Below are 19,696 nucleotides of genomic sequence, written 5' to 3'. Positions count from 1 at the left end.
TCTCCACTCAGAGGCTCAGAGCAGCTGACTCTGCCCTGAGGACTCGGAGACAAGTAGGCCTCTGTCTGACTTCTCCCCAGAGGGCTTCCCAGGGAAGGTTCCAGGGGCCTCTGCCAAGTCCTATCTAGTGTTCCTCTAGAAACAGCTGGAGGTTCAGCTCCTGGTTCACCCTTGGCCCTGCTTTTTCTGCTGGCACTTTGCCTATGATCCTGTAACCCTGTCCCTTGGGGTGATCTTCACTTGTGGAAAGGATTGAAAAGCACTGTTTCTAGGCTCACATTGTCCTCTGAGAAAATGCTCCTCTAGCTTGGGTATTCCTAAATTGAAGATCCCTCATTGGTCCCTGTGTTCTGCAGCAGTGATTTGCATCTCTGTTTTTTCATTAGAATCATCACACACACACACACACACACACACACACACACACACGTGAGATAGATGGTGGTAGTACATGCCTTTAATCCCTGCACTCAGGAGGCAGAGCCAGGTAGATCTCTGTGAGTTCAAGGCCAGTCTGCTCTACATAGCACAATCCAGGACAGGCACCAAAACTACACAGTGAAACCCTGTCTCGAATAAATGTGTGTGTGTGTGTGTGTGTGTGTGTGTGTGTGTGTGTGTGTGTGTGTATAATATGTGTGTGGTAGGGGTGGGGAGGAAGGGACGCAGGGAGAGGTAAATCCATGTGTTCCTGTGTGAGGTCATGAAGCACCTGTCAGGGATATTGGGGCACTACATTATGCATGGAGAGTCAGAGGACAACCTCTGGGTATTGGTTGTCATGAGAAAGGGATTGAGACTCAGTGTGACAGCAGGGTTAGCTGGCCCCCAAGGTTTTGCAAATTCTTCTGTCTCCACCTACTACCCCTCACAGGCACCCTGGGATAATAAATGCTTGTGTCACTGCCTTTAGCTTCTAGCTGGGTTTGGGGGATTGTTGGGCATGAACTGTAGGGATTCTGCCCACTGAACTGACTCCTCAACCCCATCCAAATCATGGGGGTTTTGTTGTTGTTTGTTTGTTTTAGTACTAATGCCCAAATTCCCTTCATGGAGATTCTGAGGCAGTTGATTTGTGTAAAATATTCTTCAGAGCTCTGTTTGGAAGGCTCTTGTTGAACCCTCTTAGCCTGGCAGCTGAGGCCTTGGGGACTGGTTTCTCTCCACCTGCTTTGACTGGCATCCCTTGTCCATCTCTCTTTTGTTTGTCTCTTTCTGTTTTCCATTATCTATTTCTTTTGTTATCTATTTGTTATCTGGGCAGCTCTCTGTCTCCTACAATATTTGCTCACTGGACTGAACGCCGTCTCTTACCTACTCTGTGAGACATTCTTAGACTTGAGTAGGGAGTTGGTAATGCCTCTTTCTCCCCTGCCTGTCATCTCTGTCTCCCCTAGAGCTGCAAGTTTTCAACTGTTTGTGGTTGGGTTGATTTTGTCTTTGATTTTTATTCATATATTAACTGTGTAACTGGTTTCATTAATAACGTTTCACACACATGTATAAAATATTTTGATCATATTCACCCCATTACACTCTCTTTCCTGGCCCCCCACTAGTTTTGGTCCCCTCCCCTTCCAAATTGGTCCCCTTTCTACTTTCATGGCTTTGCTTTTAATAACCAATGAGTTTCATTAGTGTTGTTTACAGGAACATGGGTGGGGAGTTACAGGTACTGAGGTACCTTAATAGTGACTACACTACTGAAGGAAGGGCCCTCTTATCCAGCAACCACTAACTGGGTAGAAATCATTGTGGGTTGAATTGTCTCAAGCTCCTCGCACTGCCTGACAGGGTGTTTGTGGGTCAAATCTTGTGTAGGTCTTATGCAGGCAATCATAGCTCCTGTGAATTCAAGAGTGCAAACAGCCATGCTACGCCCAGAGTCAGTCTAGGTGTCCATTGGCTGGGTTATTAATTTCATTGTCTTCCTCATTGGCCTAAAGTCAAAAGATAGTGTTTTAATCCTTCCAACAATTGCCCCTATGGCTCATTCCAAAATACAAAGGCATATGACGTTAATATTTGTACTTTCCCAGCGTGTTTTGGACTCATGGTTTTGTCCATTAGTGTTGGTTCATATGGTGCCCAGACACTTGAGCATACAGCTATAGTAGTAGTTTCAATCCCTAGAGCCATCTTCAAGTACAGTCAGTGCTCCCCTTTTGCAGGTGGGGAAACTGAGGCAATTAGAAGGAAAGCACCTTGGTGTACAGCCAGGCACACTGAAGATGGTTTGACCAATGAGCATGTATCAGTTCTGTTATTGATGCCTGAGCAGTCAATAGAGCCGTTTCCCTCAGTGTTCAGTGGGCCATAATCGAACAGTAGTCTCCATAGATGGAAAAATTTCAAAAGGAAATAACCGGCCCTTCATGATTGATTCCTAATGCAGCTTCCTCAGGAAGGTAGGTCAGTGTCTCAGTGCAGCCGAAAGAGATCTGCTGCAAAGGATTAGGATGGGTTGCTTTTAATAAGCAAACTCTTGGCCCGCCAAATGCTCTGGGAATTGTCCCCTGATTATGTTTGATCCCTGCAACAGTGATGCCAAACTGGTATGACCATATGTGCAGGTGATGAGCCAGAGATCAGGGAAGGCAGGTGACTCGGGCAATGTTTTATGATGAACTTAGAAAAAAACTGTTGGAGTGCAGAAAGACAGTTCAGCCAGTAAAGGTGCTTGATGCTGAGCCTGAGCACATGAGATCTATTCCTGGGATCCAAGTAGTGGAAGGAGAGCTTCAATTCACACAAACTGTCCTTTGACCTCTACATGTGGGCACATACATGCACCCTCACACACACACATACAGTTGACTAAATATATTAAAATTTCTACAGTTGGTATTCAATTAATCTGATCCTGACTTCAGTGGGAAACTCTTTCTGCCTTGCAATGGGGCTGACCTTGACCACTTCAGTAATCTGACGTGAAAGTGGAAGCAAACATGTCTGGAGAATGAGCCAGTGTGGGGTATGGGGAAGGCTGGCAGGATACTGAAGAGGATATGATCAAAGCATATTACACTCTTAAATGAAACTGCCCTTGTATAGTGGTGATGATTAATGTTAATTGCCACCTTGATGGGATCTAGATTCATCTAGGAGCAAGCCTTCAGAAAAACTCAAGATGGATTACAGAAATTAAGGTTAGACTGAGAATATGTGTGAGGGACTCCCTGGATTATAGTAGCTGATACAGGAGGACCCATCTTAATGGTAGGCAGGACCATTCTCTGGGCTAGGCATCTGATCCTAGACTGTGTACAGAGGAGAAGGCAAGCTGAGCAGCAGCATGCATTCATCCCATCCTTCTCTGTTTCCTAATTTTGGGTGTGATGTAACCAGCTGCTTCTGCTGCTTGACTTCCCTGCTACCATGGACTGTATCCTTGACTGTGAGATGAAATAAATGCTTTGAGTTAATTTTGTCAGGGTATTTTATCACAGCAGCAGAAAAAGAAACTAAGACAATTACCCTGTGTAGCTGAAAGTTTTTCTGTGTCCCGTCTGGCCTGCAGTCAGGACAAATCTCTCTCACCCAATGGTCCTGCAGCCACTCAGACCCAAATAAATACACACAGGCTAATATTATTTTTAAACTATGGCCACGGCAGGCTTCTTTTTATCTAGTTCTTATATCTTAAATTACCCTATTTTTATAAATCTATACTTTGCCATGGGGCTCGTGGGTTACCGGTACCTTTACATCTTCCTTCTTCTGGCAGCAGCTAGCAGCGTCTCCCCTGCTCTGTCTTCTTCCTTCCTCTCTCTTTAGAATGTCCCGCCAAACCTTATTCTGCCTCACCATTGGCCAAACAGCTTTATTTATCATCCACTCAGAGCAACACATTTTCACGGCATGCAGAATGGCATTCCCCCATCAACCCTGTATAATTAAATAATTTACCAGAGCCAGTGAAGTCCAGGGTTAGAGAGCTTGCATAGGATATGCTAGGTCTTGGTATTGATTTTTGGAACCATCAATTAAAACAAAACCAAAAACCAATTGTATCTGGGGATATAATTTTTGCTGGTATCATTTTGAGGGGTTTTAAGAGTTTTTTTTTTTTCTTCAGCTTTTACCTCCGCAGTCACCCATCACCATCCTAATTAATATATAGCATGCCTTTATTTGGCACAGATGCCCCACATATTAGGCTTTGTCCCCTTTGTTTCATAGCCTAAACTGTCAGAAATGGCTCAGGAAAAGAGACTACGCAATAAGGCCGAGGAGAGAGCTGACCCTCGTGAACCAGCCCTTCCTGTTTCTTTTACAGGCAGTGACTTGAATGATGGCCTGTGGCACTCAGTCAGCATCAATGCCAGGAGAAACCGTGTCACCCTCACACTGGATAATGATGCTGCTTCCCCGGCTGCAGACACCTCCCAGCTGCAAATTTACTCTGGAAATAGTTACTACTTTGGAGGTAAATTCTCTATCCTTCAAGACTTCAAATAAAATGACAGGGAATTATTCCACCATGTGCTTTATCAAATACACAGTCCTCCTCATAGCCCTGCATGCATACATGCATGCACACAAGCTCCAAACACTGAGAAACCATTGCCTCAGACAACTGTGCAAATGTAAGCTATCTAGGACAGTGTTGAGGACAGAAGGACCTGGGTCCATAAGAGCTGGGTTACGTAACTCATCGAAGGAGATTCTTGTAGCCATGCCAAGCTCCTTGGTCACACTGGAAAGGAAAAAACTCAGCTGAAAACTTAGAGAAAAGTATCTGAGTGTCAGCAAGTACCTGCAAGGGGAGATACTCAAGTGGGAGGCACCACCAGCCTGCTCAGCCATCTAGGTCGGTCCACTGCCACCTTACTTGTGAACCTCATCTCCGCTGTTCCATGTCTTGGAGATCACCCACACCCGTGGAGGGAGGCAGAGCAAAGGGAACGGGAGCTGGGGCTCCACAGGCGGAGCCATTGCTCTTTCTGATGGCTGCTCGTTCCAGTGTTTCCTGAACCCTTGCAACACTTGTGACACAAACAAAAACAAACGGGTGGACAAAGCTTTTGTGGCATTTTACCATTTTTAAAAATACACCCGTGTTGAGTGTTTTTCAGTTTTTTTTTTTTTTTTTTTTTTTTTTTTGGTTTTTCGAGACAGGGTTTCTCTGTGTAGCTTTGTGCCTTTTCTGGAACTCACTTGGTAGTCCAGGCTGGCCTTGAACTCACAGAGATCCACCTGGCTCTGCCTCCCGAGTGCTGGGATTAAAGGCGTGCGCCACCACCGCCCGGCAATTCTTATTTATTCTTCTCTCACACAATACATGCCATGCATTGTTTAGTATTTTAACTGTATCTTTTATTAAAAGAAACAGTGCCTGTTTCTGTAGTCATGGTCTGTCTTACAGAAGCCACACCTAAAGGAAACTTAGTCCTCATGGCCCTCTGTCCTCAACCTCTTAAGATACAGTCTCTGGACTCACTTTTCTAGAACACAGAGCAATTTCAGACTTGCTGGGAGGTAGAAGCAAGAGCAGATTCCAGGCTTAGTGAAGCTTAGTGGTGGAGGGCTTGCTCAGCTTGTAAAAGTCACTGAGCTCCATGCACAACACCACATGTACACCCAAACCCTATGCACATTCTCCACACCCAGCACTACATGCACACCCAAACCCCATGAATACTCTCCACACCCAGCACTACATGCACACCCAAACCCCAAGAACACTCTCCACACCCAGCACTACATGCACACCCAAACCCCATGTACACTCTCCAGAGCCAGCACCACATGCACACCCAAACCCCATGCACACTCTACACACAGAGCACCACATGCACACCCAAACTCCATGCACACTCTACACACAGAGCACCACATGCACACCCAAACCCCATGCACACTCCCCACACAAAGCATTGCATACACACCCAACCCCAACTCTCCCCCATACCCTCCATTACACAGTGTAGAGAGTGGCACAAACTGGTTCAGATCTTGTCAATGTGAACATGAAATGACCCTGCCCTAGAGCTGACAGTTCCTTTCCATGAGGTAACTGAAGACAAGCACTGAAAAATAGCACTCACTGAAGAGATGGCAAGATGTCTTCCTGGTAAAAGGTGCTTATTGTTTAAACCTGAGGAAGTATGTTCTATCCTTAGAATCTGTAGAGTGGGCTCCATAAATCTCTCTTCTGAATTCCACACATGCATGGCTATACATGCTTGCCTGCACTCCCTCTTGCTCATGCATAATAATAAAAATAATAATAGCAATAAAACATACACAGTAGTTACCCGGAGTCTTTCACAAACTAATCATACACTCTACACTGAGCTACATCCCAAATCCTGTAGTCTCTTAGCTCCAAAATCTACAAATCATCCCTTTCTTTCCAGGGAAATATATGGAAGGCTTGAAACACCAAAGGGTCTTTGCACAGGTACATAAATCACATGTAGGGTCTCCTTGGAAGGAAGCAATGTGGAACAAGATCAATGAGGTTGGATTTTTTAATAAGGCTGCTGTTTGTTGAAATAAAAAGAAATCTGTAGGTTGGAGAGATAGCTTATTCATAAAGGGCTTGCTGGTAAGCATAAGGACCTGTATTTGGATGCCTAGAGCCCCCGGAAAGCCAGTCTCTGTAGCACGTCTAATCTTCAGGCAACTTACACCAGTTAACCTTCTGTACACACTAGCAAACAGAAGACACATTCTCAGACAAGGTAGAAAGCACCAACTCCTGTAGTTGTCCTGTGATATACATGCATGGGCTGTGGCATTTGTGCACCCATACTCATATACATTGTCAATCAAAGGTTAATGAAATCATAATAATCTGTAGACAGCTATAGAGACAGCATATATATGGAGAAGATTCAAATCTGTGTTCACTGCAGCCCCCTAGTGAAAGCAAATGCATGAGAACAAATGCAGAGCAATGGTCTCAACTCCAAACTGTGCATTCTATATCACATACTATATTTTAGCAATGAAGAAAGACTGGATGATCAGGAATTTATTTGCAGGCAAAATGGCTTTGAATAATCATGTTATAATAATCATCTGAAATATCACAGAAGTAAAATGGCTCTCCTCCCCGAGCTAGAATATTGCTAAATTCTGGGTGTGTTTCCAGGGGTGCTAGACTTAGAATGTGAAGATTTATCTATGATTTGAACAGTGTTTAAACAAACCCTCACACACAGACTGTAAACTTAAGGAAGGTGAAAAACGAGCTTCAGCAATAATAGTCAACTTCCATAAATTCTCTCTACAGCTTCAATTAGAAGTTGTAGCATCTCTTCATTTTATAGTGTGCCTGTGAGCTGTTAACCAGCTGCTGGGCTTCAGCCCCGCAGTGACTGTCTATTAGAGATGGCTGAAATAATTCCCTATTATTTATGGCTTATTGCTGTGTTTTCAAGCTTACATTCCCATATGCTCTGAACCTATTAAAACCACCGAGATGGAGTTTGTAAGAGCACACATACTCATCAACCTCCTTGGTCTTCATCTGTCTTAGTGAGGCGTAGGCTGTCCTGGCTGCAGGTGATGCTGAACAGGGACAAAGCGTTTTCATCTCTAAAAGAACACTCTTTAAGAGGTGTGGTGTTAACCTTTCGCATGTGCTATTACAACCTATAACCATGTGCACTTAAGCCCGCAGTTCTCTTAATGTCTGGATTTGCTTTGCACGGCAGGTCAAAAATCCTGCTTGGCTTCTGAGAGTACCTTTCTCGGGAGCTAAGCCTGTTAATGTTCCACAATTAACCAGACAATTACTCTGCTGCTATCCTTAGCAGAGCATGATTTCCTTAGAAAGAAAGTGTAATTCAGAATTGCATTGTGAATTTAGATGTGTGTTTTGAGACAGAGCCAACATTTCCAAGCACTTACAATATGCGAACAATATGAGAAGGATGTCATTCAAAAGAAAGACGAATAGGTTTCCAGCAGGAAAAAAAGTATGTGTGTGTGTGTGTGTGTGTGTGTGTGTGTGTGTGTGTGTGTGTGTGAGAGAGAGAGAGAGAGAGAGAGAGAGAGAGAGAGAGAGAGAGAGAGAATCAATTGGTAAAATGCTTGCCATGTAAGCATGAGATTCTGAGTTTGGATTCTCAATACCTATAAAATACTGGGCATGTCATGAAACACCTTGAATTCCAGTGCTGAGATAAACAGACTCCTGAGGCTCTCCGACAACCCAGTCTACCCCAACCAGCAAGCTCCAGGTTGGGTGAAGGGACAGTGTCATAAAAAGTAAAGAGTGAAGTCAGATCCCTGGAGCTCACGACCAGTCCATCTATGTACATTGGTTCACAAAGAGACCTTATCTCAAAGAATAAAATGGAAAGTGGTAGAAAAAGACATACTGATATCAACCTCTGGCTTCTACACGTGCCCACATAAAGCACTGCATCTGCAGGCAAACACACACACACACACACACACACACACACACACACACACACACACACACACATGCACACAACACACAACACACACACACAAACACATGATGAGAGTTAAGGTAAAAGTTATACCAATGACATTCCTTATGGTAGTTTTTTTTCCTTTATAATGACTGAATATACCCATTTTACATCATTTCTGCCCCTTCTCCTGAGCTAGGATTTACAACAAAAGTGTGTCCTGTTGAGAATAAAAAAGTGCCCAAATAATTAGACCTCAAGGTCTTCCATCAATAGGTTGCCAAAGCAATGACAGATCATTTCAGTGTTCTTCATCTTTTTTTCTCTGTCCCACAGGGTGCCCCGACAATCTCACCGATTCCCAATGCTTAAATCCCATTAAGGCTTTCCAAGGCTGCATGAGGCTCATCTTTATTGATAACCAGCCCAAGGACCTCATTTCAGTTCAGCAAGGTTCCCTGGGGAATTTTAGTGATTTACACATTGATCTGTGTAGCATCAAAGACAGGTAATTATTGTCTCGTCTCCTCTGTTTCCCCTTCCCATTCTCACTGTTCTCTATATGAGTTTCTTAAAGCAAAATTCTAATCCGCTGACATTAGACACATTAGACATAATTGAGTCGCCCAATGGAAAATATTTCTGAAAGGATTTCAAGCCCAGAGAAAAACGGTTTAAATTAGTTGAGTCTCTCTTCGTGTTGACTTGAAGTAAATGGGATATGCAAATTAAATCAAAATACAAATTTGTGAAAGGATTAAAATTTTATGCATAAACAACATTTGATTACTTTCAAGTTAAGAGTAAAGCGTAAAGGAGGGAGGAATTGCTTCTCCCCTAAACCATTTCCTTCTTTGCCTGCTGTGGGTATCCCTCTTATAATGGCACAAAGCTTCAGGAAATCTCCACTAAGGGTTTGGCTGTGATCAACATGGATGACCTCAGTTGGGGATGGCTGGTCCTAGCTGCCAGCAACCCCACCCACTGTTTCTTTAGTTCCAAAGAGACCAGAGAGTAAGCTAGCAGAATCAGTTCTTTTATTCTGCAATGCAGAAATCTAGCATGACACTCAGTGGCCAGGTGTATCTCTCCTGGGATTTGGCTCCTCTTATGTTGGAAATTTCTAGATTTAAAGTTAGAAAACCAAAGAGAATGGATGGTGAATTTCAGCAGGATTTTGCCATATTCCTTGTTTACCTACTTGCTTCATTTTTCTAATTCTGCTTACCCCTTGAAGATATCATTGAGCCAGTGGGTAAATATGATTTGTTAAGTGTTTACATATGTGCTTGTATTAGAAGTCCTTGGTTACATTAATTAGTTGTTGCCATAATCTCAAATATACCTATTTGTGAAACATGTGGTACCAGTAAGGACACATGGTACCAGTAAGTTGGTACCACTGTGAGATTAAGGAATGAGACTGAGGAAGTTTGGGAAGGTGATTGCATTACATCTTTAAGGATAAGGAGAAATCATGCTTGACAAAGGTGAGGGTAGCTGGAAGCTGGGAGGAGACAGTGCCACAGAACTGCATTGAAACAACATGGCTCACAAGTGTCATCAGTTCAAACTACTTTTGATTTTGCATTTAAAATCTCTCATACTGGGATGCATTTTATAACTAATAGCTATGATAATTTCCTTGGCAATACTTATTTCCTCCATAGCAAGTAACTGATGGCTTGTCTTGCAATTTATCATATCTTAGGTTCAGTTGCTATAGTTCAGCTCATAGGTCATGCAGGGAAGGCATATGGCTTCCATACAGCTGGGAACGTGAACCTGGAATCTTCACAAAGAGGGCCTTTGTGTTTACAGAGTTTGATTCCACGCTCTGTGTAAGAACTAAGAAAGAACACCATCAGATTTGGTGGATAGAAACATGAGTTTGGAAAATACAGGGCAGACTTAAGGGAGTTTGGGAGGTGAGTATCCCAGTCCAGGGGAGAAATGATGAAAAGTATCAGGTGCCTTTCCTGGGAAACATGGGAATCAGCCATACAGAGCATGGTCTCTGCTAATGCTAATGACTGCTGTAACTAGATAGAACATAACAAACATTTCTGATAATAAATACCATTTCACATAGGATCACCAATACAACACACTGACTTCTTCTTTTCTTTGTTCACACTGACTTCTTGATCTTTGTGCCTTTTTTTTCCATTTGACCAGCTGTGAAAGTGGGTAATTGAATGTGTGCTTCATTAAAATGTGCTAGTTTAGAAATCTCTAAATCAAAGCTATTACAGGGAATGGCTACCACCCCAAGTCTATATTCTGGCAAGGGAGAAGCTTCCAAATCCATCAGCTGGTGCAGTATTTTATGTACTGCAGATCAATACAGGGACATTTGTCAATTGGGATCTCTTTGATACCTTAATATACAATCAAGGAAGCTCTCATTATTTTTGATTACATGGAAGTCATTGCCATCTACCCTGCATCATTACTTCTGTATAATTGTAGTCTTGAGTAATTATATTACATACAATTGTGGTTTGGTTAATTGTGTAATGAGGAACGTGTTTCGTTTAGTGGGCAAATGGCATGTTTCTGTTGATTTGCAGTTACTTTCTCTAACAAAATGGAAAACTGTGGCCAAAGCTTTGTTTGGTCTCTTACTGATCTAATTTACATTTGCTTGACATCTGTGATGAGAAGGGTTACAAACGCAGGTGTTTCCTGAGTCTTGTGTTTTCTTTTCTTTTTTATAATAAAGATAAATGCCATAAAAGTGCATGCATATGTAAACAAGGAGCAACAATAAATGTGTAAAATATAGAGGCTAGAGGCCAGAGGTCAGAAGTCAAACAAAGAGAGAAATGCATCACTGCTTGGGGAAGCAGATACGGGGGGGGGGGGGGGGGGGGGGGGGGGGGGGGAGGGCCTCTGGGGCTCCCTAGCCAGCTGCAACAGTGAGGTTTCAGGTTCATGAAAAACTCCTCTACTTTTTTTTTTTTTTTTTAACCAACGGGAGATGCAGTTTATTTACACCAGCAGCCATGGGGGCAGAGAGAATACACAGCGCTTACAAAGTTAGGTACCTGTACAGGATGTATTACTTATGCAAAAATAAAAATCTCAAGACCGCAGGACAGCGTGAGCCTCCCCCAATGACCCCAGCATGCTATAATGCCAGGCAGGTGGCCCCTGGGCATTCGGGGTGGGGGGGAGTGATGCATGGAAGCCACTGACCATGGAAATTAGTACAGAACAACCCCACACAACCTCTGACACATGATAGAATACAGGGTGGATGACACCTAGGCAGGGTGGGGGGATGGGAATTGAAACCCACACATCATGCTTTTAGAGGGAGTGGGGAGTTCCTAGCCCTGTTCAACTACACGGTAGGGGGGGTGGGGGGTGGCACATACACCTCAGAAGGAAGGGATTTGTTCCCTCAGGGTCCCTGCTGGACCAAGCCCATCTCTTACCCAGGCTGGGCAGGGGGCTCTGCCTGAGGGTGAGCCAAGGAACAATAGGGAAGTGTTTTGTGGACAAACCAGTTCCCAAACTACCCCCTCCAACCAGAGAAGGGAGAGGTGGGAGAGCAGAGTGAGTTGGCCTGGGCCGGCGTCCCCGACCTTCAGCAGGCTCCCAAGCCTGTGCTTGGAGGCAGCTGAGAACCTTCTCTACCCATCTATCTAGTTTCCCCTCAAGAGAGAAGGCTGTAGAGGGTCAAGGACAGAGGAGCCCAGGCTCCAGGATTTATTCTAACTCCTGCCAAAATTGGTTTGACTTTTTAAAAAATAATCACAATGCTTGGGTTAAAAATTAATTTGTAACCAGGCATCAGCCACAATCAGAACCACCCCAGGGGGAGACTGGGGTTCCAGACAGGGTACTGCATCCCTAACTCTGTTGTTCCCTTAACCCTTTAGGGTTCCTAACCCAAATCAGTCCAACCAGTCCTGGGTACTAGCTACCCAATGTGGGAGTGGCTCTTCCTGGGAAGCGAGGGGACATGTATAGCAAGGGCCTGAAAACTTGGCTCAGGGTCAACCCCGTTCCTGTCAGTGAGCTGTACTCCAGCCCATGCTCACATCCTCCCGCTCAGTTCCAAGGCATACCACCTACTTGGCAGGTGGGATAGTACATCTCTTCAGGATGTAAGCCAGATAGGTGGGTGCCCTGGCATGAGAGTCCCACAGAGGGGCAACAGTACCCATCCAACCTCCACTGACAACCTGTGTCCATTCTATTTTTGATATGTTAATCCATGTGATCTGTTAGCCAGCTGGTACTAACTTGCCTGCTAGGGATAGCAGGGGTGGGGGATGCTCTGCTGTGGTTTCCCAGCAGTTCCCCAAGGGGCACTGAGTGTCTCTTCTGGGACATCAGACACTGAGACCTCTATCCATGCCTTCTGTGTGGTTTTCTTCCTTCACAGTGAAATGGGGTCCACCTACACATCCAGGATTTTATTTCCTTGTTCCTCACTGTGCCTCTTACATATTTAAATGTCTTAATGCTGGTCATTTTGGGAGAAGTCAGATATGGGAAGGCCATGGCAGTCTTCACAAAAAAGGCACACATTTTCCTAAATCTAAAGTAGCTCCTCCTTGGGCTCTTACAGGCCCTTTGAAATTGTGCTCTCAAACTGGTAGGTTTGAGTTCTTTAAAATCAGCGTCTGAAACATTGTTTTATGGCTGGAGACATGTAGCTAAGAGTACTTGCTTCACAAGCATGCATCCTGAGTTCAGTTCTCAGCACCCATATAACAAGCTATGGGTGGTGACACATGACCACTGGAACCCTCATGCTGTGGGAGGTAGAGCTGGGAGGTTCCTGGTGCTTGCTGGCTGCCGGCCTAGTTAGGGAAAAACAGCAAAAACAACATAATTACCACAAGCACCAGGTTCAAGATAGGAACCTGCCTCAAGACAATAAGGTGGAGATTGATAGAGGATGATGCCTGACACCCTCTTCCTGCCTCCACACTTGTGCACAGGCATGTATATGTGCACATACATGCACATCACACACACACACACACACACACACACACACACACACACAACAAACAATGTTGATAAACCTTTATTAAGACTGACAGACACTGATTTTTATTCAGCTTTCTGCAATGCTAGGGAAATTTTGGATGTCACAAGTCCCATTCCCTGTGGACTGCTCTCACACAGCAATACAACTGGAGGAGGCTCTTGAATATCACCCAGTCCCAGTCCCAAACATACAGAAATGAACATAACATGGAGGGTGCAATATCAATTATGGAAGCAGGGGATATTGCCCTGGTCTCTGCGATTGTATCCTAAGGAGATTTCTTTCTATTTCCTTTGAAAATGCAAACCATTTGCTTTTTCCACAGGGTGGATCACACACAAACCAGTGTTGTATTCAGTTTCCTGCAGCCAAATATGTTAGAAAACACAGTTTTCCCCTCCATAGCTGGTTCTTTTTCTCCTACCACATTTTCTACTAAGAAAAGCATGTGTCTCGCTCTCTGGTCAAGATTCTCAGCTTCTCAGCTTGAGCATGGAGAACTACAAACACAGAGGATGAGAAAACATTATGTTGGATAACCTCCACAAACAGACTCTTGATACAGCCCATCCCATGTGTGGGTGTGTGTTAAAAACAGTGGGTAATATAAAAAGATTGCTTTGCTGGGTAATACATATGTCTGAGCTCTTATCTAAAACTGAAAGCATTTATATCAGGTGCCAGGAAAGCCATGGTAAGGGCAGTGCCCACACAATCTGAGCTCTTCTCTCTAAGTGAGAAATGCTACAATATGTTATTCTCCCTTCATGCGTGAAATGGGGCCAAAATCAGAACAGGCTGATTTTTTTTCCAATCCTTGTTAGCGCTGTTTCATGGAGAAAAAGGAAAGGTTATATTTTATGCAATTATTGAATAAGCATTCTTTAAATATTATTTCATTTGACTCTCTCCACAGTCCTACAAAGCCCAAGTGGTTCTTCAGGTGCGGCCCATGTACAATATCACAGTGCACAGTGCAACTTGTTAGAAAGGAAACGTCTAGGGCTAGGAGGTGGTTCCACAGTTAGAGCCCTTGCTGCTCTGGGAGGGGACCAGGGTTGATTCCCAGCACCCATATTGGTGGCTCACAGCCATTTGTACTTCTAGGTCCAGGGACCTGACTTCTTCTTCTGGCCTCCATGGGTGTCTGCACTCCCATGCACAGTCCTACACAAATATATAGATATAGTTAAAACAAAACAAAATAAATCTTAAAGGAGTTAGTTAGTCCAGAATGGGGTAGGAAGGAATACATGTCTGAAATTTTAAGAAGTTCTCCTGGTGATTCTTAGGGACACTCACATTTGAGATCTGTGGGGTTGTCACCAATGTCCAGGGAAGTTCACCAACTGATTGTTCAAGGTCGCATGTTTAGTGATCACAGGAGCCAGATTCAACCCCAGTGTTTGCCAATTCCCGAGTTTATGGACGTGTGCAGGGCCTGTTGCTAAAGTTCCAAAGAAGAGAAAGGGCGTGGGTGGCCTGAGCAAGTAGAGGAGGGTGCCACCAAGGAAAGAGGAACCTGAGGAGTGGGCTGGGTTTAGGGAGGTCAAGGAGCAGAGCCCAGGCACATGTTGTGGATGGCATAGTGTAGGACTGAGAATATGGGAAGTAGTGAGCATCTGTTTGCATGATCAGAAGATTGCACCTGTTAACAGCAGTGCCTATCAATGAATGGAAGTCAAGACCCAAGGAACTTGACAGAACAACAAGAAGTCTGCAATCTAACTAAGAGTCAAATTAGTAGTTTATCTTTAAATAATACTTGCTATGAGCCAGGGCAAGTATGTGTGAGTGTGAGTGAGTCTGTGTGTGTGTGTGTGTGTGTGTGTGTGTGTGTGTGTGTGTGTGTGTGTGTGTGTGATACTAACAGTAGGGATCATCATTAACTACATTTTCTAATAAGGAATTTGAGATTTTAAGTAACCTTCCCAAGGCCTTAGAGCCAACATGTAGCAGAAACAGGCTATGCATCAACAAATCTGCTTGGAGAGAATCAGGCTGTTTCTCCACAGTGCTCCCTCTAACATGAAGAGACCGGAATCTCCAAATTCTTTGGCAGGATTGTGAAGCAGAAAGTGATGAGTTTCTATGTTGGGTCAGAACTCACACATTGTAGTAACTGGAAAGACCATTTAGTTGGTAATGTGCTTGCTGCCAAAGCATGTGGGTTTGGAATGCAGCACCCACAAAAGTTAGTCAGAGTGGTGTACTTACAGGCCCAGCATGGGGAGGCAGAGACACGAGGATCCCTTGGGTTCTCTGGCCAGGTAGTCTCCCTAAATCAACTAGTGGCAGATTCAGTAAGGAAACTGGCCTTAAAAATACAAATGGTTTGTAGAATGATTGAGGGAGACCTATACCATTGATCTCTGTTCTTCACATGCAGCACACAGATGTGCACATGCATCTTCAACCATGTGTGCTTGCATGCACTGCAAGAACAGGGGGTACTGTGAAGAATATACTGAGACCCAGAACATACTGAGATCTAAGGTTTCCAGTCGAAATCTTTGACTTTACCTAATTCTTGGGCTTGGTTATGGAAGGGAAGAACTTCATAATTAGCCTGAATGATGGTTGCACAGAGGTAGACTCTGAGTTACTTCAATATGAGCAGTCCATCTAGAACTCCTCAGTAAAAGCCATACTGAATCCTCATCTGTTCTTTAAAAGGGTGTCCACCCTCCCCTCTTTCCTCTTTAGACATGAAGGGAGAAGTGGGGCTTCTAAGGAACAGGAAACTGGATTTCATTACTGTAAGTTTCCTTGAAGGAGGGCATCTGTGCTCTCTTATCAGCCTGATCTCTCTTGTCAGTTGTTTTCACAAGGAAAGTTGATCAATATGTTGATAAAGTGTCACTTTCCTCTTGGGCAAAGGAAGGTCACTGTTGTGGTTTCAATGTAAAATGTCCTTCATAGGCACATGTGTTTGATCATGTGGATCCTAGTTGGAGGTGCTGTTTGGGAAGATGGTGGCAACTATTAGGAGAGGGAGCCTTATTGGACGAAGAGGATCACTGGGACTGGGCCTTGACGTTTGATAGCAGAGCCTACTTCCTGTTGCATTCAGCTTCCCTACTATGGAGACAATATGACCAGCTGCTTCCTGTCACCATGCTTTCTCTGTTGCTGTGGATTGTATCCCCAGAACTGTGAACCAGAAACAACCCTTCCGCCCTTAAGTTCCTTCCTATCAGATATTTTGCCACGGCAATGAGGAAAGGAACCAAGGGGGACACTGGGTGCTTTTATTCAAAGAAAATACAAACCGCCAACCACACTGGGGGTGGCACTTCCTGCTTTCCCATAAGGCTGTGGTGAGAAGTTTCCCTCACTGACTGACAGTCTGAACTACTAATGCTGAACACAAAGACATAACAACGGCCCAGTGAATTATCACTAGAGTTTGTTCTTTGGTCTATTGTTTGGCAAGTGAGGCGCGGAACGGCTGTTCTGAGAGCTTTGAGAAAGGAGGTGTCAAGAGCTGCCTGCACTGCCTTCCTGAGAAATACTAAGAAATGCAGTTTCTCAAACACAGAAGCCAAGGCTGCTTTTGGTGTAGATGAAAACATGAGAAAAGATGACTTTACATTCTCAAGTCACTTCTATGAGGCAGAACCATTGCTAAATTAATAATTAGAAAGACAAAAGATTCCTCTGTATTGATCTCTTCCCAAGATCAATACCTCAATGAGCCTTCATCCGACACCCTGATCAGGGCTCCCCATCTGTTTATCCTGTTAAAGAGGCTCCCTGCTGCACAACCAATGTAACATCTAGTTTGTTCCTTTTCTCACTGATGTACACTCTTTGGGCCTAGGAGGGAAAACGCTGGTCTCAAAGGAAGCACTGACTGCTGTTGTCAGTGTCATTAACAGATACAATTAGAAGGAAAAGTAGCTCAACAATTTGAGTTGGTGAGAAAATTGGATCTGGCATCCTAAAAAGGTAGTTAACTACTGCTGCTATGAAAAATAAATTTATAAATTTAACCATTTTGGTTTTAAATTCTGATCTCCCGTAAGAAATTCACAGAACACAAATAAGACCTTGTTCATTTATCTATGACATGGACTCTTTAAAAATTTTATATAGTTAATTAAGTAATTAAATTTGAGACAGGGTCTCATAGCCCAGCCGGGCTTCAAACCCTTATATAGCCAAGGATGATCTTCTATTACTCATCCTTCTACCTCCGCCTCCCAGGGGCTGAGATGATAGCTGAGTGCCACCATGCCTAGTCTGAGTAGAACCAAATCAAACCCAGGACTTCGTTAACTCTAGCCATCCACTCTACCTCCTGAGCCTCATCCCTAGTCCTTAAAATGACAGAGGCTTCTGAATGCCTAGCTAGAACCATCTGTTCAGGTATCATTCTTGCTTACGTGTGGTCACCATCACTCTAGATTTCCAAATGCCTAAAGGAAGTGCTTGTCTCTCTACTTGTGAGATAGGGAAACTAATATTAGCACACACTGTACACCACCTTACTTTACAATGGAATCAAACTCTAGATATTGAGGTGGTGGATAAAGTCTCTGCTCTTTACATTTTGGCCCAAGTTTGCACACAACTAGCCATTTCACTCTTTTCTAGACAGCTGTCAGTTTTCAGAGGGATACTACATACATCTTATAATTAGAAGGTGCTAAAACCAAATGCAGATAGCATTATTCTCTCATGTCTTTTGGACTTTGGACAAGGGTTGATTGAGAGCAAGAGATAGAAAGTCCTTCAGATTCAAATCAAGGGAGACAGCAATGGATTTGGGCTCCAGGGCCAGCAGCATGCCAGGTTTAAAACCTTGAAACATGCAGCAGAGATGGCACTTCCTTGAATAATTTTCCTACGTATATAACCTAGTGTATCTTCTGGATAAGCAATTAACGTTTTTGTTTGAGTAGGGGAACAACTTTCAAATTTTCCCTAAAGATTTACCCTCACTTGAAAAGCATCCTGTCAATATGGTTTACTAAGTTCCTGCAAAGGTTACTATCCTAGTACTAAAAAATTCCATAGACTAAGGGGAAGACGTTTCAACATTGAGAAATGTGGACAAACAGTCAACCAAAAGCAGGTAGTGACTAGAGAGAAAGATTAAGTTAGAGAATTTGGGTCTCTAAGCACTGCAGTCCTAAACTCAGTGAATGTCTCTCATATCCAGAACACCATTGACTTCATAATAAGAAAATGTCAGAAGCACCCTTCCACCTGCTTTTGCACACTCTGAAAGACAAATTTTTGACTAAAATAGACAAAGAGGGAGGCTGTCCTTCATTTGACTAACAAAGTCATCCCAGAAATGGCTCTTAAGCAACCTAAGGTTAGAAAGAATTGACCAAATAATCTTACTTAGAATTATAGGGGATGGGGAAACGGCACTCTTGGTAACATGTTCAATTTGCAAACATGAAGATTGAGTTCAGTCCTCACATCCATGTAAAACAGCTGGATATTGTTTCGAGTTGCCCTATCTGGACAGCCCTTGGGGGAGGGGGTGAGAAGGAGAAGCATCAATGACACAAACACCAAAAGTCAGGTGAGAAGCAAGCAGTGGACTTGCTTATTGGGGATATGAGACAAACCTATATACCCCCTCCTGATTTCCCATTGGCAGCTGGAGACTCTCTCAGCTGTGTTGTCTCTTTCTCAATGGCCCCTAGCATTCTGATGGTCATCATCACCAATCACCAGGTGCAGCAGCAGACTCGAAGTTGGCTTAGTGGGAAAAGCTGTAGTTTTATCAGGGTAGCTGGATGTACTCCTCCTATGTATCCACCTTTTATTTATTTTCTTTGGCAGCTCAGTAGGTGCTGAGCTTCTGTGCTTTGGTCTTGTTGTCCCTGCCTCAGATAACATATAGCATAATGGACTGTGACTGTCTTAGGTTGGTCTGCCAAGCAGGTCCTTATTCGTCATTGACTACCAGCCCTTGAGGGATTGCTACTCTGGGAGTTGTGCCAGGGTGGAGGGAGCAGTAGTTATGCTGCAGCCTTATGTATTTCCATAAGCCAAGCCTGTATACCCTGATGAGGAGGCCCACACTCAGGAGACTGTAGCACCATGAGCACCTGGAGGGTGGTCTTGTTGATGGACCATTGTTGTGACACATACTGTAACAGATACTTGAAAATGATAATTATTAAGAGGAAGGCCAAATGGTCACAGATAGTGTGTCAGATTCAGGTGTCTGGTCCTTAGTGGGGGACTTCCATGGTTTATTAGGTCATATGCCCACACAGTGTCTCCAGACAGGAAGCAGCAGTAGGGAACCGCTCCTTGG

The 19,696-nt window shown here is 43.9% G+C and overlaps 1 protein-coding gene across 2 annotated transcripts in view; it reads left to right on the top strand.

Moving 5' to 3' along the window:
- Window positions 1-19,696, top strand: part of Cntnap5 (contactin associated protein family member 5) — a 915,960-nt gene that overhangs the window by 504,981 nt on the left and 391,283 nt on the right. For both annotated transcript variants that reach the window (XR_008217835.1, XM_052736717.1), the window contains exons 9-10: window positions 4,280-4,429; window positions 8,733-8,904. Coding sequence is in view for 1 of the 2 variants with exons in the window: in XM_052736717.1 (XP_052592677.1) it covers window positions 4,280-4,429; window positions 8,733-8,904 (322 nt within the window). In the remaining variant the exon portion in view is untranslated. The remainder of the gene's footprint in view (window positions 1-4,279; window positions 4,430-8,732; window positions 8,905-19,696) is intronic.

Source organism: Peromyscus californicus, unplaced genomic scaffold (assembly GCF_007827085.1).
Source record: "Peromyscus californicus insignis strain IS unplaced genomic scaffold, ASM782708v3 Scaffold_14__1_contigs__length_90479793_seg_2, whole genome shotgun sequence".
NCBI classification, from domain to species: domain Eukaryota; kingdom Metazoa; phylum Chordata; class Mammalia; order Rodentia; family Cricetidae; genus Peromyscus; species Peromyscus californicus.
The sequence above is the reverse complement of the archived record's forward strand: the minus strand, read 5'-3'. Positions and strand labels throughout refer to the sequence as shown.